At 37.2% G+C, this 25,292-nt stretch overlaps 1 protein-coding gene across 1 annotated transcript in view; it reads right to left on the bottom strand.

The window, feature by feature from the left end:
- Positions 1–24,958, bottom strand: part of stau (double-stranded RNA-binding protein Staufen) — a 54,564-nt gene extending 29,606 nt beyond the window's left edge. The window contains exons 1-4 of the mRNA XM_067776556.1: positions 24,431–24,958; positions 17,327–17,657; positions 1,585–2,435; positions 1,331–1,524 (exon numbers count right to left, since the gene is read on the bottom strand). Of these exons, the coding sequence (XP_067632657.1) occupies positions 1,331–1,524; positions 1,585–2,435; positions 17,327–17,610 (1,329 nt within the window). The 5' untranslated portion in view covers positions 17,611–17,657; positions 24,431–24,958. The remainder of the gene's footprint in view (positions 1–1,330; positions 1,525–1,584; positions 2,436–17,326; positions 17,658–24,430) is intronic.
- Between the last annotated feature and the right edge of the window lie 334 nt (positions 24,959–25,292).

The following is a 25,292-nucleotide window of genomic DNA, read 5'->3' as shown; positions in this document are numbered from 1 at the left end:
ATCTTCTCGGGTTCCTAAACTTCAATGTAAGATCTAACTCACCCTTCCATATAAAAATCACTAAATATAACTATTATAATTTTGCGCCCATAATGAGGGCTTTAACTGAGTGTAATAAAATCTTCAATAATCTTGATTTAGACTTTGCGATGCCTAGATCCTTTTTTTTATCAAAGCTCATATCTCATTACCATTAGTTTGTAAATGTATTTTAAGATAGTAAGTATTTAGTTCTAAGTCAATATTGTTATCTAGTTTGTAAGGTCGTTGTAACCATAGACTCAAATAAATAAATGAAAATGAAATTTCTATCACACAAATCCGCTGGAGATGCCTTTCTATTCAGCAAAGCAATTTCCTGGCGGCCATGTCGAATTCAACTCCTCTTTCGTCATATGTCAAAACCTGTTTTAGCCCTATTAACAATTCCCTCTTTCTGGATAGCTTTGCATGAAACTTACTAAAAGCTCTATCTGTTGCTTATCTATGTACTTTTCGACTTAAAATAAGAAGTATTATGGTAGAATATTAATGTATTTAAGCACAAATTTATACAAATTTGTAGTTTTTCGTAGAAGAAACAATTAATTTAAACTGTTTTGATGCGTTCCCCGTAACTTAACAAGCTAAAAAATTCCTTAAAAAAATAGCAGAGAAATCTCACTTTCAATCCCATTCATAATAATCACTTTTCGCCCTTCATCGGTTTTCCCTTTTTCGAGCTATGTTCAGAAGAAGAGAAGAAGGAGAAATGAAAAAACTCAAAAGGATTTTTTATTTAGAATACGAGGAAAAGAAGGAAAAAACTTGCAAAAAAGTTTTGTTTAGAATAGGGCTGACGGGTTGTCAAGGGGAAGCCCTCTCTCTCTGCGTCAAGTGAAAACAGCTTTCAGTCGTCGTAAAACTCTACAAAGTTCAGGAGTGTTACATTTACAGGGGTTTGACAATGGAGATAGTAGTGACTATGATAACTTGAGCACGTAAACAGGTGTGGTGATTCTAAATATTTTGCACCTTGAGGAAATAACTCAGCCAAGTACGAGTCATGGCGAACAGCAGGTCTGAGAGTACTTTTCGCGTAATACTAACCACAGATATTAAGCTATGAAGCTTTAGCAAAGTAAACTTCAACTACCAAAATACGCTGTCGACACAGGAACTTGCAAATAAAATTATACAAAATACTTAATGTTGAACATACTTTCCTCAATAATCGTCATTGCTCTTAATTTCACAACCGTTCTGACTGTGGCAGAATCTGTGGCAAGGCCTACGCCTAATTATATGTAAATTGTTTTCATTTTCCTTGTAAATCTTGTGCAATAAATACCTTATTAAATCTCGCTAATTCATTAACGTGACACATCGGTGTTTTCTCCCTCGAATTTTTGGAAATATTGCTGTCGACGTTCGACAAAATATTGCCACTTTGATTTTTTTCGACATCACTACTGCTCGCTTCATTTGTAGTATTTGAACTTTCTTCTGGCCCTTTCGCATTTTCCTTATTAGCATCTTTGGCAACTTATGATAGAAAAAAGCATGAAATAATTAAAAACCAAAAACTTTATAATTTCAACATACCATCTTTTTGTGTTGTGCTCTGCACATTTTTTAAATTATCTTGACCAACAGTTACATCACTGAGTTCATTTTCGGTTACAGTAGCCACTGGCGCCTCTCTGACTATAGCAGCGTCAATGCTGCCACTAATTTTATTAACAAGCAAAGATACCTTTTTAGGTTCCTCCTTGTTTACCACGACTTTATTTAGTGTTGTTGTGGTATTCTGCTGAGGTATTTTCGAAATGCGATTGGGATTTTGTAAAATAGACTTTGGTACCATACCACCACCACCAACTCCATCAACACTACAAGCATTACTGACACCAATATTATTATTATATTTAGGTTTATGTACATTGTTATTGTTGTTGTTGATTTGCGTTGTGCTAGCCGTGGAAGAATTCAACGTAGTAAGTAACGGTAAATGGTGTGTAGTATTAGCTTTGCTTGCAGGGTTTAAAGTTGTTTGGTGTTGTTGTGGCTGTTGTTGTGATTGTTGTTGTTGTTCTAAATGACCCACTGGCTGTTGTGGGGCCATTGAAGTCACTGCGCGTAGATGTTGTTGATGCTGTTGCTGTTGCTGTTGTGGTTGATGATAAATTGTAGATTGTTGATGTTGGTTCTGATGACTTGATGATTGGTGATGCACTATTTGTTGTGGTTGTTGTATTACATTGCCGTGCGCTTTGCTTGATCCATTGTATAGATGTGAATGTTGTTGTTGATGATAAATGTTTTTGTTTGTACTATTAGTGTAGTTGTTATTATTGTTGTTTATATGCTGATGCTGCTGGCGAAGCTTTTGTAGCTGCGTACTTGTGTGCATCGATTGCTGGTGTTGACGTTGCGGCAGCGGTTGCTGGTTTAGCCTAAAAATTAAAAAAAAAAATGCATTAACTAAATTAACTCGCCCATGTCAACAAATATAATTGGTCTAGGACGAAGTAATGTAGAGTTATCCCGGTTTTTAAAAATTGTTACAGGGGGAAGGTGGTGGGGGGAAAGGAGGACGTAACTGCTCACATTTCCATGAATTCCTCAAAATTCTATTTATACTATGTCCCAGCTACAAAATATTATTGCTCTGGGACAAATACGCGATGTGTTATAGAAATTTAAAGATACTCTTCTGGGGGGGCGCGGGGGGAAAAGATTTTGTAAAATTTTCTTTATCTCTATTAATATAGCCCGTCGACTACTAAATATCACTGTTCAAAGTCAATATACTTAATAAAGTCATATCGGATTCAAGTAACTGAAAGTTCCTGTTGCCAAGGGTGTAGGACCCCCCCCCCCCCCCCCCCACTTTTTCATATAATACAGCCAGTAGATCAAAATTTACCCAAATCTCTTCAGCCGTTCTGGCGTGATTAAGTCACAAAATGATTAAAAAGTAACTAGAAAGCAACTGTTCCCAGACAACACATATACAAAATATTATTATTCTGAGCTTAACGGATTCAAAGTAATGGCGATTTCTAAAATGGTTCCAGGGGCCGAGGAGGGGGAAGGATGTAAGCTCGTCACTGCTCTCGCTTTTCCAACATTTCGTCGACCTCCGTTTTATATGACCAAATATTATTCGCATTTTTAAAAACTGTTAGGGAAGGGGGCCGTAGAAAATGACGCCACTCCCCACTTTAACAAAATGCCTTACAGAGTTGTATTATACGTCCCAGATACCAAATATTATTGGTCTGGAGTTATAGGAAATTGAGGATACTGTTCCAGAGAGAGCGAGGGAGGTAGTCAGAATCTGCAAGCTCTTCCTAAATTGTTGTACCTCTATAAATATAGCCTGTTCACTCAACATCACTGTTCAAAGTCAACATACTTAAAGTTATATCGGCTAAAAGTTAATATGTTACTGTTACCAGGGCCAATGGAACATTTCACACTTTCTTTCTCTGTGTCATCCAAATCTGTTCAGTCGTTTTAGGCGTAATTGATGCACAAAATGATTGAAAACTGCGTTCAGGTCGTAAGACCTGCACATGATCTACGACACTTTGCACCGTGCTTGGTCGATCATGTGCAGCTCTCACCTTCTTTTAATCTCGTTCAATCTGATTGTAACCTCTACGTTACAAGCTTCGAGCGATGCGCCCTGTTTAGCTAGCATATCCGCTTTTTTATGCCCTATATTTCACTCTATCTTGATTCTTTACGGCGATTGCTTATCATCTAACACACTTTTAGACGTTGTGCTACGAGAGATTATATTCTTAAATCCAGTGTTTCTACTGCTTTAGTCCCGTCTACTTAGTCCACCTCTAAAGCACTAAAGTTATCTGACAGCTTGCAAGATTTGTTTATTTCCGGATCTGCGTAGTATACCGCAGACCCTATTCCTTACATTACTTTGGAACCATCGGGATACACGTGTATCGCCTCGTGTGCCATTTGAGCGCCCTTGCACCAAACTTCCACCTGTATCGTGGCTTTAAGAGACTCATCGAAGCACAGGTAGGGAACTAGGTAGTTTGTCCGTGCAATATTTGATGATATACTATATCGCCGTATGGTCTGCGTTATAGCTGCCCCGAGGCATTAAGTCTCGTTGCTGTTGTTAACGCTATGTTCTTCGCCACCAGCTCTACTGGTCGAATGTGCAGGATGGCATACAGTGCAGCCGTCGGGACTGTTTTCAGTGCTGTCATTATGCTATGTATTGATATCTTACATACAACCTCTAATTTTTTGAGGTACGTTCTTTTTTGAGTGGCCGTCGACCAAACTTGAACCCCGTAGTATAGGATAGACTTTACAATCGCTTTAATATATACATATATACAATGAGAGAGGGCGATTTCACTCTCTCCTCTAGAATTATTTGATACAGGGTTTCTTCTGCAGGGTCCCACCTCGTAGCTTAGGCCTAGACCAATTCGGGACTTTCGCCCGATACATCAAATAACTACTCCCTATATTCCAATATATTCCCTATATTTTTGTTTATAACCAACCTATGCAGTGCCGTGTCTACCGAATTGTTTTTGGTGAACGCATGTTGTGTTTTGGAGAGAAATTTGTGTACATGATTTCATATACACATCTATCAGCCGCTCAAAGGTTTTGAGCAGAAATGATTATTAAGCTAAGAGGTCTGTAGTCTTTGGAATACATATGACCCGCGTTTTTTAGGAAAACGATACAAGCAGTTCTCCAAGAGTTGGGTACATAAGCGTAAGTAGTACCTAATTATTAAGTCACACCAGTCACGCACTTTCACAATTTTATGAAGTCTAGTTGAGGGGTCGACTGCTAATACGCTACCAAAAATATCGGGAGAGGTGTCAAAAGACGCGTATTGACCTCGACAACAATAATCCGAAGGCGGAATAAAAAATTATATCTCTATCCAGAGATATTTGCAGTTGAAGTTGGCGATTTTCATGTGGTTGTTGTAATGTTGGTGTACCCACACAAAAAAAAGGTGAACATAAGTGCTTTGCGCGGATATAGTTTTGGTCTCCAAGCCGGTGGTGGACCCACCCAGGGTAATTTTTTTTAAGCGCGGCCGAAGGCCGCCAATGCAGAAAGGTGTTATGCGCAAAAATACTATGGATCCCACCCCCGGTTTCGGAGGGACCCTCGGGTCATTATTTTCCGCCTTCGGATTATTAATACTGATATCAAGACGCGTCGTTAGACTGCTCTCTCGATATTTTTGGTAGCGTATGCAGTCGACCCCTCAACTAGACTTTTACCAAATAATCAAACCGTCACCGTGGAATTAGCTATAAGTTACTTTTTATTCAACACCTTAGACAATTTATGTTAGCAGTAATACCGTGAATAAGTTTCCACACGTCCCATGAGTGTTCCAGGCAATTATAATGGCCTTTTGCAGCACATGCTCTGAAATTTCATTCTTCAATATTTTCCAAACATAGACACTAAACATGTTTCCGTCACAATAAATTTTTCATAGTACAAATAAACCGCACAAGCACCGAAAAATCACTGTTGTACAAAGTCAAATGATTCACAATCAACCCGCAAGATGCCACAAAAGCACTATACTCCGACCATAAACAATATTTGGGTAAAAAAAACTGCGGAAGTGTCGAAAAATTGTGAAATTCAATAGACAAAAAAAAAATTTGATGCCTCAACCGCGATTTATAAAAATACTGAAATAATACGCGAGAAATATAATATCACACTACACTTCGCGTCTTAATGCGCCGAGTGAATGATCCGACTGATCCATTTTGATCGTCGATTAGGTACTACAGTGGCTAGCGTCACACTGCCACGCATGCGCATAAATGTCAGACACACAAGATGCAGACATGAATTGACAACGGTGCTTGTAGAAATCTTTAGGCAAATAGATCCACACGTATGAGGGGCAATAACAAACTTACAGAATTGCTATGAACAAAAACCAACTGACCTCTCTATTGTTGCGACTGACTGCAGATTGCTTGGCGAAGTTTTGTTGTAATCAAATTTTTTTTGGGTAATTTTTCTCCGACTCGCAAAAAATTCTGCTCGATTTTTTTGTATCACTTTTTGTATCCTTTTTTTATTACCATGGGTATATGTGATGGTATGACACAAAGCGTAACGGTGAAAAAAGCGCGAACAAAGGCAGAAATAGTTAAACGAAACAAAAAAGTCTCAAACCGTAAGTTCAGTTTTGCGGTAGCAAAGGACTGTGGCATCGAGTGCTTGACAAGAAAATTGCAAAAAGCAATCACTCGGTCGCTTGCTTTTGCTTGGTCTCGGCTCTCACTGTGGTAATAAATAAATGTAACTATATCGATTTGTCTCAAGCCCCTATATATACTTTACGAAAAAAATTTACGTAGCTTGCTACTTATTAGGGGAGTTGGCTGTTACTTGAATTAAGAAATAATTTCGAAGGGAAAGACCTTTTTTTGATTGTTTTTGCCAAATTTTAGTTCGGAGTGGATTTTTCTTACGAAGCCTTCTTTTATACTATGTATGAACTTGACATTCTATAACTCTGGCCCGCTATCCGATGCTATAACTCTGGTCTGCTGTGTATGTACGTGCATATGTAGATATCGCGATACAATTTTGCGAGTCTCTTAATTTTTTTAATCAGTCGTAAACAGTCGTAGAAACGGAGATGATCGATTAATTGGAGAATATTTTAACCATTCGAAATATTTTTGTCACTACTCTCTTATTGAGAAAACATGAAACTTAAGGTAATATTAACTGCAAAGTGCAATTTTTGGAAAAAGTAATTGCATGGGAGATTTTAAGGGACACTTGTAAATATTTAGAAAAATAACTTAAGATAAAAAAATATTTACTGAAAATTTGAACCAATTTTTTTAATATTTATACGTTTTTCATCTCTGCACTTTCCTTTGCGTTCTTTTTGTCTTCGTCTTCAGTTTCGTCTTTGCTATGTCTTAATCGAAACGATACCGGAACCGAACCTGCACGGAGTTTTTTATTTTTATAGACGAGTTATGCGTTAGCTATCAAAAAGTTATAGATTTGTTATCAAACAATATCAAATTTTATCGAAAAGTTGTCGATTTACTATCGAGAAGTTATAGATTATTTATCGAAAATATATTGCCATGTTATCGAAAAGTTATCGAATTGTCGAAAAATTTAGCGACTTTTTTTTTTATATCTTTTTTAAGTCAACCGAAACAAGTAAAGGTGTCTACGTTCGGGTGTAACCGAACATTATATACTCAGCGTGAGCTTCAAGCGTACATTTCATTTCAGATAAATTACTTTTCTACATAATACGTGGCACCGCCCGTTTAAAAAAAATGTCTCCCCATTTCCTCTTACAATAAAACTTGATAAGGGAAATACCATTGATTTTTTGCTAAGTTATAGCTTATTATTCTAGTCTACGACCCTTTTAAACTTGTTTTATATCTAAGTAGCCGTGGTCTTTATTCGATCCCGTCCATTTTTACTAGAAATATTTTCTGCTATAAGGAATATATGTGTACCCAATTTTATTACGATCCGTTAATTTTTCTTCGAGTTATGGCTCCCGAAACATAGAAAATTGCTTAGTCATAAAAGAGGCGGTGCAACACCAATTTTCAAAAATTTTAGTGTTTTCCAATTTAATGTATTAATTCAATTTAGAAAGTAAAATTCTATTGATACAAAGCTTTTTTTCGCTAAGATATAGCTTATTATTTTCGTCTACGACCCTTTTAAAAATCTTTTATATAAAAGTGGGCGTGGTTATCATCCGATTTCGCTCATTTTCAATACCAATCTACTCTGTCCAGATACGCTCGTGTCCCAAATTTGGTGAAGATACTCAATATTTACTCAAGTTATCGTGTTAATAGACGGACGGACGGACGGACATGGCTCAATCAAATTTTTTTTCGATACTGATGATTTTGATATATGGAAGTCTATATCTATCTCGAGATAGATAGATAGACGCCCACTTTTTATATATATAACATTTCTGAGGGGGCCCGCGATTTAGAGGTACTATGCAATTTTAATTCGGGAGAGTCTTTAGTTGTGTAGAGGGTAATTTCCATACCCCTGGGTGACTAGGATCTCGAGATATGGGCCAAAACGTGGGCCAGTGAATGCCTAGACAGTGTTTATACAATATGGATATCAAATGAAAGCTGTTGATGAGTGCTTTAGTACAGAGTAATATATTATCCAGAGACGGACTGGGACTGGGATTAGGACTAGAAGACTAGAGAAGGAGATTGAGAAAGAGATAGAATGAGACGGAGATAGATGAAGCGAAAAGGACGGAGGGAGGAGTGAATAAAAGGATTAGGAAAAAGTGAAGAGGGGGGGAGGGCAGAGTCAGACGGAAAAAGCTTATTAAAATGTATGCAGGTAGGCCAAATTTAGGGCAGGACAACGTCTGCCGGGTCTTCTAGTAGTTAACTTAAAAACATTAGTCACGCTTTTTTTATATCTTTAAAAATGCATAGCATTCCATCTGATACTCCCTGCCGGGAACCTTCAAGATAGCTCGCAGGATGGTAGGAAGGAAGTCCTAATAGAACACCTTGCGAACTTCTTTGGTGGGTGGTGTTAATTGGCATTCGATTTCCCATTCGAAAGTTTCGTTTTGTTCGCCATATTTTGACAAATTCGTTTAACATAGTTTACGCAAAAAAATTGCCATGCACTTCGCCTTAAATAATACCGATCGAATTCTGTTTTTAATACTATCCTAAACTCCATGGAGCTTGGATTTATGTTGCCCTGTTTTTTATGTTCATAGTCTTCCACAGATGCGTGTATGCTTGATTCGTTACTGCCCAAGACGTTTGCTTGCATTCGTGGAAGAATATGCCACGTAAAAGGACAGCAATAACCAAAAAAGATATTCAAAATATCTACAAAATTGCAAATAAAATTAACGATGCGTAGTGAGCTCGCACCTTTGTGCTACAGCAACAAAGGCCATGGACATTTTCTAATTCGCTTAAATAATGACAACGGGCGTTTTGTTTCGATTGTTCAACGTGGTCACCACTCTGCCACTTCAATCAACATATCCGCTCATAGTTTCTCCCCTTCCCCAAATGTTGAACACCGTATATCCTCTCGATATTTTGAAGTTTTATTCTTTTTTTTGGCAAATATTTTGTGCTACTTTTTTTTTTTTTTTTGTAGTTTTGTTTTGGTGAATTTGGCAATTATGGCTTGGCTGTTGCGATTTAAAATAGGTCAACACCATCATATCCTTACCTTCATAATCGTCATTCTCAATGGTGTTGCGATATAAGTATGTATTTGACAAGAAATATATGTATAGATGCATATGTATGTATATTTGAAGATACATAGGATACCTTCAAATGTGACAAATTCAATTAGCGTTTAAAAGTAAAAGAGAATGTGTCAAGTATTTTTGTGAATCAACAGGAGTTTGATGATTATCCTTTCTGCATCTAAATGTATTTGTATTGCAGTTGGAAAATTTTATTCTGTTCAGCGTAGTATTTGATGAAAAGCTCAAACTGTGCATATGTTAATTAGTTTATGCATTCAGAAATATTGAAATGGGATTATGATGAACTGTGTGGTATGTGTACAACAAAATTTTGAGGGATTAACTTCATTATTTCAAGTGGACCTTGTCATTGGAACATTAAATATTGATTGAGTGGGGCCTGTTGCTTGTTTGATTATTTAAAAGAAATAAGGTTCACCCTGCTCTCCAAATTATACTATTACCTTGAAAATAATATAAGGATTTTCCAGTGTTCAGAAAAACTCATCCAATATTGAGTACTTTTTTCTGAAAACTCATTGAAATCTTTATCACTTTTATCGCATAAAATTGTTTCATATACTCACGATTTCCTCCTATAAATTCATATGGGCTTATTCGCACGTTCGTATTTCAGTTCTTTTTTTTTAAGTGGTAACTCATCAAAAAACTCATTAAAGCTACGAAGTAAAAGTCTTTTTTAGAACTCCTTTACAATTTTTTTTGCAGATTTCAGTATATTTGTGTTTGGTATCTAGGTCAGATATATTGAGGTGTAAGGATTGTGAAAAAGTGGGAAGTGCCAGCCACTCGTCCCTCCCGCGACTATTTTCGGAACTTTATATAAGGAATTTTATCCATGACTCCGGAGATGAGAACAGGGCCAGACCATATTAAAATCACCACCATATTTCACGACCCTTACAGTGTACTCAAGGATGTTTTATGTATTGTGTCGTCTTTTAGAACCACACATTACTATTTCGTTCACGTCGGTCCACAGAATATTCGCGCAATTTCGTTATCTGCTAACTAACGGGCGCTGTTGCAAAGGTTTTCCGTGGGTTTTATGGCAGGCAATTCTCTTTCTAATAATCTTTTTAGAATTACAGTGCTCAGTCCAAGCAGTTGTTTAATTTCTCTGCAACTGATAGATTTTTTTGCTAGTTGAAACATTTTCTGGCCAATGCGAATGGGTGGCTCAAGGATCGTGATATTTAAAAAATGCGCCCGAGTTTGCAAATTTTGCGGACGCGTTTTAAGGAATGTGAACTAAACTTGAAACTTTGAAAATAAAATGTAATACTGAGGTAAAAATACCACTAGCAGGGACAGGGATTGAGATTTTCGAAATCTTTGGAAAATTATGTAATTTCTATTTGAGCTACAAATTTGAATCCTTACCCTAAGATCAAGACACTGGGACAATGCAGCACAACGAGACAATTTTTCAGTTCGATGGCGCACAGAGATAGATATTTAAGAAATTTGTACGGATCGAATGGAATTTTGTGGTCTAGTTTTTGATACTTCCTATTGAGCGACAAACTGGATACGTCATACCTAGTTGACAAATTTTCGATAGGTGGCTTCCAAAATGTTTTCAGAAATTTCTCACCAAAGGAGAAAATTTTGTGATCAAATTTAAAGAGTCTTTCCATTGGAATAAGAATAAATATCACAAAAAGTTCCTAAATGTAGAGCGCAATTTATAGATGTTTAATATCTTCTATACGTTTATAACCGAGATGGACTTTAAGTAATAGTTCACAATAGTTTGGTAATTACTCTCTATATATCTGACTAGCAGACCCGGCAGACGTTGTTCAGCCCTAAAATTTTAAAACCCATATTCATCAACTTGTCTGTGTTCAGACACATTTTTCGCGGTGCTTCGTCCATTTATATAGACACTTCCTTTAACATTTTTTACCTTCATTTGGTTTCAAATATCTCAACTACGCCGATTTTAAAATTTTGTAGTTAAAATAAAATATTCCACTCAGCCGAGGAAGAAATTGAAAGACAAAGTTATCTTTCTACGAAAAAAAGAAACCACGCTCCCTCTATGCACATCTGTTCCGAAGTATGGCTCGGAATCGTGATTTGAACATACTACAACAACAAAAATAGCAAAGACTTTGCCGACTAGGGTTAGGTTGGGTTGAACTGGCCGGTCCGTGAGGACCTAACATAGACTAAATGAGACCATAATGTTAACAGAAGTTTGCTCAATGACCAAACTGAAGAACCATATCAAAATCCAGGGTCAATGTTGTAAAATAAGTAAATCCTCTTGCAACTACTAAAAGCGGAAAAGAGCTTTTTGAAGTTTTAGAATAAATAGGTAAATACTTAATTGCTGTGTAGCCAGACTGCCCACAAGTTAACTCTTCTGTCAAAGTCGGAAAATAAAGTTCTAAGACAATCAGCCATTTCTGTTTTTTTTTTTTTTTTTTTGTAAGTTCATTGCCACTGCTGAGTGAATTATCCTGTCAGATGCCGTTTCGAAACCCCTCTATCTGTAAATATTTTTCAAAAATTACCCTTTTCAGGATTTGTCACAAAGGTCCCTATATTACGATTGGGCTGAAGAACGCCATATCTCAGAATGTTTTTCATAAACGCCCTATCTTATGGCAAAATGTATTGAATTTATGCTCAGGTAGGGAGTTTTTGAAACAAAATTTGAGATAGAGTATTTTTAAATAATGTTTGGAAGTTAGGCGTTCGTCAAACAAATTCTGAAAGAAAGATCAAAGCAATATAACTTTTCTCAAAATATTTAGTAAAAAATTAGTAACTTCCCCAAAATCTGTTGGCATTTACAAAATTAGTATCACTTCTAATATACTACTAAAGTTAGTTTTCTACTATAATTTGTGCTGAAGGGGATTATTTATTCCCCGTTTCCTTGACTTCGTAAAAGCAACCCATAGTGATTGATTTTTAAATTTGGTGGTGTCAAAGCTCTGTCATTATTAGAGAGCAAACCCCTTGTAATTGAATCATGGTAATTTATCGCTCGGAGTTTCCAAGTGATGCAAAAACGAATTGCCCAAAAACTCTGCGGAAAGTTACTCAAATAGCTGTCGCAAGATTTCACATGTTGTAAATATACTTTCAAAATATCTCTGATTATCTCGATCCATGTCTCATCTAGAAAACTGTTTTGTCCTAAGTATTACAACTTAATAGAGCACAAAGTTTCCTTCAAAGCATCAGGTCTCTGGGTTATCGGGAAGTCCCTTAAACGCGAAAGCAAAATTTCCAAGCTCGGATTATTTTTTTATTTTTCACGAACCCTGGACTACCTAGTAAAAATATGTTTCCCTCATGCTGCATTGTTGTGGGGTTCTCAATTATGTTCTTAGTCTCTAGGATCTAGCTCTACGGGAAGTTGCTCAAATAGAGGGGTCACAAGATTCCACATTTTGTAAGTGAACTTTCTAAAAATATCCAAATATATCGATCCCTATCCTATTTAGGAAGCTCTTGCATCCTAACTATTACAACCTAAAAGATCCCAAATCTTCGTTCAAAGTTTCATACTTCTGCGTTATCGGGAAGTTCCTTAAAACTCGAAAGCAAAATTTCCAATATCTATAGTTTTTTAAAATTTTCACGATCCCTGAACCACCTAGTATAGTTGTTTCCCCTAACCTTAAATTTTCATTGGTTCCGAGTTTCAAGACTCTAGTTCTTCGCGAAGTTACTCACAAATGGATTGCAAGAGTTTCCAAATTTGGAAAATATGGAAATTGGTGGAAAACATCAAACGAAACTAATATAAAAGAAGTAAAAAATTAGTTTACCAATTGAAGAAATCTACTGAGTGATGAAATACGAACGAGTGAATAAATCGAAATCGTGTGTATATAGCAAATTTTGATGCCATAAAAGTGAAATATACATATCTCAATAAATTTTCAGTAAAGAGGATTCAACTCACAATTGATGATATCGAAATTAATTTATCATGACTTTTGTTGGAATTCATCAATAGGAGTTTTTCTGGCTGAGATACGACTTTGTTAACAGAGCTTCTGAGATACGTCCTTGTTAAGAACTTTTAGGTTAAGACCTTTCCTAAGGATATGTCCATTTGAAAACGTTCCTTTGGACGGCTAGCTTAGTTTATGGTAGTCCAAATAAACTACACAATGATACAAACTAAAGATATGATATATGTCTCTAGGCAAAAATAATATATGCCAAATTAAAATAAAAAACTTAATTTTCACACGTTACTCTTAAATGAGACAATAGACAAATATTTTTTGGTCCAATGAAATACGCTTCTTTTATGGCGGTGAAAAATTAAATGTATGCATGTTTCTTGCAAATTCCGAGCAGACAAAACAGGAAATTATAAAATAGTGTAGTAAGTATTGTTTTTACGATCAACTCAAGCAAATGCCACCACTAATACAAATGAGATAAAAAGTGAAGTGGGAAAATGGTATGTACCATAAGTGAAAGACACAGGGAATATACTTAATTGTATACATAAATATGAACTCATAAGCGCACAAATAGGGTAGGATACAAGAAAAACGAAACTCGTTACGGCTGAACGGAAGTCATGCTGCGTATCAAGGGAGTTAGTCAAACTCGGCAAACAACCAACCAATCAGCTAGCCCATCATCATTTGGCTAGGTCGCTTAAGTGACAATCATCGACTATGCAAAGGTTACTGACTACACTTGGTTGCTTGGCATATATTGTGAAGCGAATGAAACAAGTATCTATACGATATCAAAAGGAGACAAATGAAACTATAATTTATGAGTTGAGAAAATTTCCGCAACCAAAAGGCCTATAAGGGACGCTAAATGTAAGTGAACTCAATTACGAGCGAATCAAATAAGTTTACATAATTAAGCTGCCGTAACAGTAAGCGGGTCTTCTTGTCGACTTCAAAGCAGCCTTTGACAGCGCGAAAAGAAGTTGCTTGAATGCTGCTATGTCAGAACTTAAATTCCCTGCAAATTTAATAAGGTTCTACCAAAAGACGTTGAGCAACACCACCAGCTCCAAACGAGGCTTCAGACAAAGCGACCCCCTTTCGTGCGATTTCTTTTAACATTATGCTGGAGAAGATAATTCTATAACCCCCAGCGGGTTAGGGGGTTAGAATATACCCGTGGTAGGTGTGCCTGTCGTAGAGGCGACTAAAATACCAGATTGCAGGGGTTGTGTAGCGAAACCTTTTCAGGTTGCCAGCGCAATATATAGCTTCTCCAAACCCAATTGTCAACCTCATCTATCCGTTGCGAATCCTGTTTCATTAACAGCCGAGGCTCTGGCGACCAAGGCCTTCGGGGAGTGTCCCTATCGCCACAACAACAACAACAACAACAGCACAAGTAAACCATGGTACAATCCAGACTTCTCTAAATTAGATAAAGACGCAAAAAGTTGGGTCTTGTGGTAAATGCGAACAAGGCGATGTACTTGCTGTAGGCAATTAAAAAGTTAAGGTCGCTCATCATACCTGCCCTGATCGAAAGAGGTATAATGACGAGTTGTATGCCCTTTACGCAGAAATGAAGATATTGCAGCGAAAAAACACTTCTTCAAGAATGGACGAAGACGCTCCGGCCAAGTAAATACTTTAATCTACACCGCAGAGGAAGAAAGACTTGACTTCCCTTGTTGCTCCCAACTTAATGAATGAGAACTTCTAACGCACGTGTTCATTTAGTTTTAGTTTTTTTAGCACCAAGTATTATGAAAAGTGGTCTTGTTTATTAATCGATTTCTCCCATTTGTATTGGAAATAAGTATTCCTCTTTATAAAGGAAATACGAATACCAAGTTTGTTTCACGATAGGATTCCCCAAATTTGGTTTGTTTATTCGTTTTCATGTTTTTAAACTATTCGTCTGTTAGTATCTGTTATGTATATAAATATGGGAGTTATTCTTAACTGATTGCGTATAATTTTTCCTTATGAAAAATGTTATCAGTTTATCGAATTTGTGATGCCAAATTCAAATAAAATTTAAAAAATCCCAAAATGTTTCAGTTGAATTTTCCAGACGAATAGAAACAGCCTTTTGATTTATTGGCAATAGTATTTGAAATTTTTATTTTGTCAGAAGGGGGCGAGCCCGGGCGCACAGGGGCATTTTTGCTTGGTTTAGACACGAAAAAGTAAAAATTTTCAAGTAATTTTTTTTTTTTTTTAAATTTGAATGCCGTTTGTTTTTAAAATGTCCACAGTATATAACGGTAATTATCATTTCTTATAATTATTGTTCTTCATTGAATAATCTGCTGTCAAACTGTGAGTTGCTGATGACGCGCTAAGTAGTACAATTTACAGAAGTGAAATAACGCGTGGTTTAAAATTAAATAAAACTTTGTGGTGTAACAAAAGCTAAAATATTTTTTGGTTATTTAAAATCTACACGTAATTATATTATTTTGCAAGTATTCAAAAGTTTTTTGGTTGAGTATTTTTTTACGAAATTATGAGTTGTTTAATGTGTATTATTTTTGTGCTAAAAATATATAAAACCGTGAAAAGAAAAGCCTGCCAAAAGTTTGAAACACGCTGTACAACAATAATTATTGAATTTCCACAATAATTCCATATTATTGCATATAACTCAAATGATTATTCATCCCAATAGGTCCCCCTTTTGATATAATGACGATCACAAAGAGGGCGTTGTATGAGGTGTGGGTTGCAAAACGTGGCCAAAAGCAAAAGGATAAAGCCGTTTTAGAGCACGTGTGTACTGTTTTAGGGAGGGAGTAAATATAGGCGAGGGATTGTATGATGAATGCTGCAGTAAAGTTCGAATTCTTTTATCAAACTTTGTATGAGATTGATTGAAGTGAATTACACCAAAGTTAATTTTCTGGGAAAGTTTGCTTCATGGTTTGAAGAAGATAAGAAATTTAAATATAGGTATGTTCAATTGTGAGCAAACAAACAAGATCAGGCTATAAGAAAATTGTTGTTTGTGGTAAATTCAAAATTTTTGGAGGGGGTCCAACCCACTCCACCCGCCCTCAAACCCTCACCACCCTACGCCTATCCTCACTGAAGGGGGGGTAGGCATACAAACATATACATTTGGTTTGAATGAAATATGTTCATTTTTCAGTGAGTTATTAATTTTTAGCGTCTAAATCATGCAAAAATTCCACTGTGGGGCGGTGCAACCAGTTTTGAACAGACTCAAAAAAATTGGTTATTGTAACTGCATTATTAACTCAATAGTTACATTTCGGTGTTTTCCAAAATTTTATATACATGTATGATAAGAGGGCGTGGTTCTTGCCCGATTTTCCTCATTTTAATTAGCGATAGAGGATGACCGCCAAGGGTTTCAATTTCAGTAGGTTTCAGTAAAATAAAGGAGTTTAAAAAGTAATCTAAACCTTTCCCTTTCCGCTTGTTCTCCTTTTACCATTTTTGCTTCTGTACCATTATCTTTCTCCCATTCTTTCTAACTACCCCCTTTATTTTGCACCTCTGCTCCTCACTTTTACCTCTTTCTCATCGTCTTACTTTCGGCCCAATTCCTCCCGTTTCTTCTTGCTTCCTTCATCCACCCCTCCCTCCCTCCTCTTTCTAAACCACTCCATTTCCTTTTCAATACCCTTTCTCCTCCTCTACTTCTAACTCTCTGGATTCCCCTATTTTCAGCAATCAACATATATCCACTAAACATCCCCTTCTCTATTTGTGTCCCGGTAATATTCCATTCCTTTTCCTCTCACCCTTGTTTTCCTCCTTTTCCATCTTCCTTCTTGTTGTTGATGTATAAGCCGCAAAAACAGTTCAAGAAGGTTTAATTAGTATTACGGAAGGTGTTCTTATTGGAACCGGCGTATGGGAAGAGAAGAAGAAGTAGACCCACACCACTCTAAGAGGACGAGGTGGAAAGTTATTTAAGTTCCACTTATTGTTTTCGTATAGATATATGGATTCTATCTCAAAGTTTATTCACGTCGAGCTAAGCTGGATATAAAACAAACCATGTACATATATATGTCATATTAGCTGCAAAGCTTACCACGCCTGATGATCACGCATTACCGAGCTGGTTGTAATCACAGCGGCACCATCGCCAGCTGGCCCAGTGATTAGATGTTGTGATTGTTTCTGCTGCTGCTGTTGTTGCTGCTGATGATGATGTTGTGGCACTTGTGGTTGTTGTCCCGTTGCCGGTGGTGGCGCATGCGTCATATTTAAGGGTGGTACATGCGTTTGTGACTGAGAATGAGGTGGTGGCACAGCCATATGATGAGCACGCATATGTGGTGGGGCTGTGCGCGCGATATGTGCATGGTGTTGCATTTTAATGTGCGATTCTTACTCTCCAATGCGCTTGCGCGTAGAAATAGCTGAAATGTATAAGCAAAATGCAAAAAAATTATATTTTTGTATGCAAACGGCAAGTCTAAGAAATTTGCGAATGAGAAAAAAGCAACAATTGTACACCAATGCAAATTTTTTATATTATTTGAATTTTTACTTATGGCATTTGCAAGCGCTCGCGCAAAATTGTACATTTGCATTGTCAACAACGAATGTCAGCTTTCAACACATGCATTGTGCAAAAAAAAAAGATGTATGCTAGATTTTATTGTTATTTTTTTATTATATTGCACATTTAACTTGAGTCAGTGTGTGCACTGAATTTGTCAAAGCTTCCCAACAAACACTGAAAACACAAATTTCAAATGTTTGAGAAAAACATTGATTCTCAGTTTGATATTCAACATGATTTATCAATTGAAACAAAATATTTTCTCGACTTTTTCTCAAACATCGATCTTCAACTTGAGAATAATTTGAGACATACTTGAAAATTTGTTTTCTCTCAAATGTTTGAGAAAAAATTAATTCTCAGTTTGATATTCAAAATTATTTATCATCATAATAATATTAAGTGATATTGTACTACATTATGCATAAATCTAAATGAGTTAAAAGTGAAGTGGGGCAAATAATAAATTTGCTTACCGAAAGTGGCACAACAGTGGATTCCATTTCGTTCCGCTTTATTCTCGTTTGAGAAAAAGTTGAGAATCCAAAAATTCTCAATTTGAAAATATGTAAAAGAAAATTCCATATTAAAAATGTGCCTTTTAGCTTGAGAATGCTATCAACGGTTATTTGAAATGTATTTGAAAACTAACGTTTGAAATGTGAAAAATGGCCTCATTCTCAAATGTATCTGAAACTGAGAGTTGACAAAAATGTTTATTGGGTTATAACTTCTGGATGGTTAGTGCATTGGTGATATGGTCAGTCTGCAGTCGAGATGCAATTTTTATGGAAATAAGTAAGAATAGAAAACTACCCCAAGAAGCATATGAAATTGCAGTTTTCATTGCACGTCTGCGCATGTGTGTATATACCAACAGCATTGTGCAAAATAGTGGCAACATGAAATGCGAACATAACCCTTACGCCGTAGATTGAATTGAAACTTGGGTATATTCGCAAGACCCTATGCGGCCACCGTGGTGTGATGGTAGCGTGCTCCGCCTATCACACCGTATGCCCTGGGTTCAACTCCCGGGCAAAGCAACATCAAAATTTTAGAAATAAGATTTTTCAATTAGAAGAAAATTTTTCTAAGCGGGGTCGCCCCTCGGCAGTGTCTGGCAAGCGCTCCGATTGTATTTCTGCCATGAAAAGCTCTCAGTGAAAACTCATCTGCCTTGCAGATGCCGTTCGGAGTCGGCATAAAACATGTAGGTCCCGTCCGGCCAATTTGTAGGGAAAAATCAAGAGGAGCACGACGCAAATTGGAAGAGAAGCTCGGCCTTAGATCTCTTCGGAGGTTATCGCGCCTTACATTTATTTTTATTTATTTATGATTTATGCTACTTGTCCACCAAATCTTTGTAGATGCCATTCTAAATCGAAATAAAATATGTTGATCGCGATAATTTACAAGAGTAAAATTAACAGGTAAATGAGGAAAAGACAAAAATGTACTAGCTATCATACATGAAAAACTCGGGTATTTGCGCTTTGGCTGAGATAATTTCGAGACTGTGGAGGACTTCGTCCATTTGGGAACCAGCATGAACAGCTCCAGCTTAGAAATGAAACAAAAAAAAAAAATAACTCTTGCCAACAAGTTCTACTATGGACTGAGTATGCAATGGAAAAGTAGAGCTCTCTCTCGCCGAACAAAAATCGCTAAAAGTTGCACATCATGATGAAGATGAGATGGATCTTGGAGTGTTCGAGGGAAAAATTCTCTGGAAGACTTATGGCCCTGCCATGGTGCCGACGGCGAGTATCGAAAGAGATATACTGGTGAGCTGTATGAGCCTTACGCAGATATGAAGATAGTGCAGCGAATTAAATCCAAAGTCTTGGATGTCTAGGTCATGTTGTGCGAATGGACGAAGACGCTCCGGCCGAGAAAGAAAGCGCAAATGAATGAGACAACGAGAAACATTTATTTTAAAAATGGTCAGGTAATAATCAATTATGCACACTTTTGATAATACTCACGCTAATAGTTAAAAAATTATCGGACGGTCTACTGGGGGAACATACCTATGTGCTTTTGATAAAAACTTCGACGAGATTCGAACTTAAAAAACATTGTTTAGTTGATATTCTTCTTGAACGAAATGGCATCACAAAAACTCGCTATCTATTCTAAATACTTCCATAAGTCTCACATCGTACCCAACAATCTTTAGGAACTACATATAAAGTTCTCAGGCCTATATCAAAAGTCATCCTCGTGTTGGATTAAAATCTTTCATTTTGAAAAATGGACTTTAGTCTGTTCTTTGCAATATCTTACAAATGAGAGAAAACGTAAAAATTGGTGCACGACGAAAGCAAGTAACTTTTGTGCATCATGAATTATTGTTGTTCCCACTGCACTTTTGACCAAACAATCAACGCAAAACAATTCTCACATACTTATATTCGGAACTATCTCTTAAAGTTTCTGAAATTCTTCGGTTTAAAAATATGTGAAGTTACGTGCTTTTGTTGAAGCACAAAAAATTAAAATTTATTTAAAAAAAAATTGTTTCATGATTTCATTCAAAGTCTTCATGCAGACTTCTCGAATTTTCGATAATTTGCGAAAACGTTTTTCAAATTGGCTTAAAGAGTTTCAGTGACACATTTAATGAAAATTAAAAGAAAGACGATAATACTTGACTGCAGAAATTTGCAGATAATTGCCATTGCTACTTTGGTTTTCACAGCTGGGCGGACGGATGGTTGTGGAGGTAGCGTGTTCGCCTACCACACCGAAGGTCTTAGATTCAAGTCCCGGGAAAGGTGACATCAAAATATGTAACTAATAATAAACAATTTAATCAATTAGAAACAAATTTTATAATGCTGAGTAAGTTGAGAAAAAGTATACCCACGTCCCAATCAGAATTAATAGAAGGCGAGACCTACACATGATCGACTAAGGAGGAAAGACGGGAAACCAAGCGCGGGGCTGTAAAGTGGGGAAGATCATGTGCAGGTATTACGACCTAAGATTAAAAAAGTTGCTCTTATCATTGAAAAGAGGGGGCTGTAGGCTCGTGATGGGATTCTGACTGGACACTGCCTCCTGGCGTCACATGCTTTTAAATTAGGCCTTGTAAGTGATAGCCGATGTAGGAAGTATGGGTTAACTGTTAATAAAGGTTTTTCAACTGTGTGTCACGGTAAAAGAGTTCCCACGGGTAGTTATAGACCTGGAGAGAAACAGGAACAGTATATCCTTCTGATAGGTGACAGCGGGTTAGGGGGCTTAGAATATACCGGCGGTAGGTGTGCCTGTCGTAAGAGGCGACTAAAATACCAAACTGATTCAAAGGGTTGTGTAGTGCAACCCTCTCAAGGGGTTGTCAGCGCAATACACAGAATCCTGTTTCATTAACAGCCGAGGCCCTGGCGACCCCGAACTCCTGATGTATTAGGGGATGGGAGGAGGTGGGGTGGGGGATGGACTAGAATGTTGCATGTGGTCAGACCAAATCGTTCTCGAGATGGTCGGGCTAGTACCTTTATGGTGCTTGGTACCGGAACGTACCGGATCTGCATCCGACAAACCACCATCAACATCGGTGTATGACCTCTTCAATTCTCCTAAAAATATTACGTGATCGCTATATTATTGCACAGGACTGTAAATACAATGTAAAAATATTAAAACAAAATCACGAAAATGCATTTCTTTCTTGTTGCATTTAATTTTTAAATGTGCATATACTATAATTGGATAAATGTTGCAGCTGCAGTTTTCTAGTTCACCACCAATATCTGTATGCATTGCAATAAAATTATAGAGGAAGAGAAGACTTAGTACACATACGACTACAATGATCTTGCTATTGTAGTGCGACATAAGTCATGCAGTGAAGTTTTGTTCGTAATTCTGAGCGTCAGTAAAAACAAATAATCTCTAAAATATACAAACATTTCGAAATTTATTTTCAGTTTTTAGGCAATCACAAAAGGCCATTTCACCTGGTTTTGACGAATGGAGGTCATTGAACGTATATATATATATTGTAAGAAAAGAAACAATGGAATATACAGACATTTAAATTTGAAAGTATTCATTTGGGATTCAAGGGGTTGTGTAGCGCAACCCTCTCAAGGGGTTGCCAGCACAATATATAGCTCCTCCAATCCAATTGTCAGCCTCACCGCGGCGAATTCTGTTTCATTAACAGACGAGGCTCTGGCGACCCCGAACCCCTCATGAATGTAGGTGGTGGGAGGGCGGAATGGCCTAGAAGGTCCCATGTTTTCATAACAAATCGTTCCCGAGATGGTCGGGCTTGGTACCGGAACGTACCGGATCTACATCCGGCAAAGGACCATCATCTCTGTAACACTCCTCAAGGCCTTCGGGGAGCGTCCTTATCGCTACAACAACAACAACAACAACATAAACAAGATTTTTAGATGAGGCACTGATCGAGGTATAAAGAGAAATATAGAAATCCATATAGAGCATATGGAATCCTGCGGTAGATTTTTCTTATGAGATAGTCAGAGCTTCCGCAACCCAGTTGTCAACCTCACCTACGCGAGGGGAATCCTCCGGCGAGGTTCTGGCGACCCCAAGTTCCCCAAGAAACTAGAGGTGAGGGTCGTATGGCCTAGAAGGTTCAATGTGGTCATATTAAATCGTTCCCGAGATGGTCGGGCAGCCCGACTCAGGCTTGTACCTTAATGATGCTTGTTACCGGAACGTAACGGATCTATATCCGTCAAAGGACCATCCACACAGATAACACTCCCCAAAACCTTCGAGGAGGAACCGCTGTTGTTGATTCGTCAAATAAAATTTCAACCAACATAAAAATACAGACTGGAAGGCGATATACTAAAGTTAATTTGATAAGATCTGAGAGGGGTCCCTTCGAGATACAAAACGAAATCAGAGAATGAGGCCAGGTAACGGCAGAAAAACCAACAACAGTACCATAATGAGACTCAATCAAACAAACAAAACAAAATTCATCTTTAAAAGTTTTTTCGAAAGCTTCCAGCAAATTGTAAGTTTAGCAATAGGCCTGTAGTTAGCGGGTTTGTTGCCCATTTGACTTCTATATCGCAATGCCCGGAGGCAGAGATAAATTAAAAAATAAAACATACACATAAAGATAAGCAATAATTCTTTACAACAAAAGCGAAGAGAATATTACTATCACATTTTAGCTGGGACGTTGGTGAGAACAAAGCATTAATGAAATCATGCTCAAAGATTGTTGGGAATCCAAGTCCCTTAAGTCCAAACACACATGAACGCAAGTTTAGTGCAGCAGAGCAGACGTCAAGTTTAAGTTTTATGAAGATCCTGGGATGCTTCTTATAGGTTATGATTTTGGTACGCACGAGTGCTCAATATCAGCAATAGGTCCGAATGCTTTGCAAAGATCTCAACATTTACTACTTCCTTAAGTTAAATGGAGGTTGCACTGAAGATATCTACAATAGCTGTTTTTTTTTTTTTACCGTATACGTTTACGGTTGCGCGTAAACCAAACGCTTGTCCTCGCTTAGGAGACCCATCTAGTGGCAGTGGTTAAATAAATAGCTACAGAACAGGGTGTACCGAAAATCGGAGACACAAACCTTTGGTGGCCATAATGTATAACATTCCTGCAAAAATCGCGATTACTCCATGCATGCATGTATCGACCAAGCGAGTGCTCCAAAATTAACCACAATTCATACAAAAAATATGGTGCAATTAACATTGCGATGACCTAGGGCTGGACGATATACTCCAGCTCCGCATTACATCAGAGTAATCCATGAAGTACCCACAGTCCAATGAACATCGTGTTGTGCTTACAATCAAACGAGCAATGATCGGCTTACAATATGTTCGTGTAGAAACATGAGTTGGTACATTGCTTCATGACAGTGGAGTATAATGGTACGTACTCCAGTATGCCACAAGTGGACCACATGATCCAACGATTTTTGCAGGGAGCGAGTACTCCATACATGCATGCATAGAGTACGCGCGATTTTTGAAGGGATGATTCAACGATATTTGCAGGGATATAGCTGAATCAGTTCCGATGAATAGTGGACACGCATAGAATACATAGAATTAGTGTAGAGGGTGAAACATAGACACGTATTTCAGTTACATCTGAGTATAATGCGTATTGAAATTTAGTAGTACAAATTTTATGCGCATCAATTTCAGAGGTGTATTTAAAGTTTAACGCTTAGCAGTCCATATAAAGGTTAAGCGTAAACGTCTATAGATGTAAAAAAGACACACGGCTAATGTTTCGGGTGGGTAATAAAAATCATTTACAAGAGTTTGAAGCAAGTACATGAAGTATAGAATTTGAAGGTACTGCATTTATCCTAACTGACAATTTTTCATCCGGTATTCCATTCTATCAACTGCTTCTTACGTCAAATATATAGATATTATGCACCCTTTCTAATCCTAAAATATTGCACTTAATACAAGCAAACATACACCAACAACACAATGGTTACTCAGCTGATCATTTTGCCTGCGTCATCGTTTCCACATACAAGAACAATAAATATGCGGCCTCAGGCAGAAAAGTAGTTGCCTTTTCAAGGGAGGCGAGTCTTCATACATGCATACATACCCTCGTAATTATTAATGTATTTTACTCACCAGCTGGTACTTCCGATTATTTGCTTGTAGCTGATGTCGGCCTTTGTTGGAAATAGACAAGACGTTGGCGTATCGCAATCCTATTTCCGTTACGGGAATTGGTCGTTGTTGGCCAAGTCTTGGAAAAAATTATTTCTACATAACCTGTTCGGTGAAGTTATAACGAAATAGTGAGACTTTTTTATGGTTCTTTTTAATTTTGCTGCATTTTCTCATGCATTTAACTGCACTTTTATCACCGTATTAACAATTTTAATGAACGCAAATTTGCATTTTCTTTGTACACTTAATTTTTTCCTGCCCTTTCTACTTTGGATGTGCAGTTCTTATTTGGAACTTTTCACTATTATCTTTACCGTCCAAGCCCTGCGCTTAGATTTAATTAGAAACTAAGTTTGCTTAAATTTAACTATTGAACTCGATTTGTATTCTCTTCTTTGCACAAAACGTTATTTTATTTATATTCTATTATGATTTGCAATTTAATTTAATTGTTATTAACGTGGGCATATTTTGGTGCGGCTGCGATGGAACTCGAAGAATAATAAATGCAAAAATGCATGATAATTGAAAGAATACGAAAGCAGGGTTGCTTTTTCGGGGTAGCTTTGTAGTTTTGCACTTCTTTTGTTGTTGAAGTTTAAATGTAGATGGTACCACGATAGGTAATATGAAATTTGCTATAGAGGACGCCGTACACCATTTGAAATTCTTGGCACAAATTAAAAGCCATCATCCGGTGGCAAAGATCCTGAGCTAGATAAATAATTTTGCATGTAAATGCACCATCGATTTGGGCCAGATAAATCCAGATATAAGTCTGGTTCAATTTGTGAGCCAGATAATTTGTTAATTACTTGCC

This window comes from Eurosta solidaginis, chromosome 3 (genome assembly GCF_040869045.1).
Source record: "Eurosta solidaginis isolate ZX-2024a chromosome 3, ASM4086904v1, whole genome shotgun sequence".
Lineage (NCBI taxonomy): Eukaryota > Metazoa > Arthropoda > Insecta > Diptera > Tephritidae > Eurosta > Eurosta solidaginis.
Note: the sequence above shows the minus strand (reverse complement) of the source record. Positions and strands in the feature narration are given on the sequence as shown.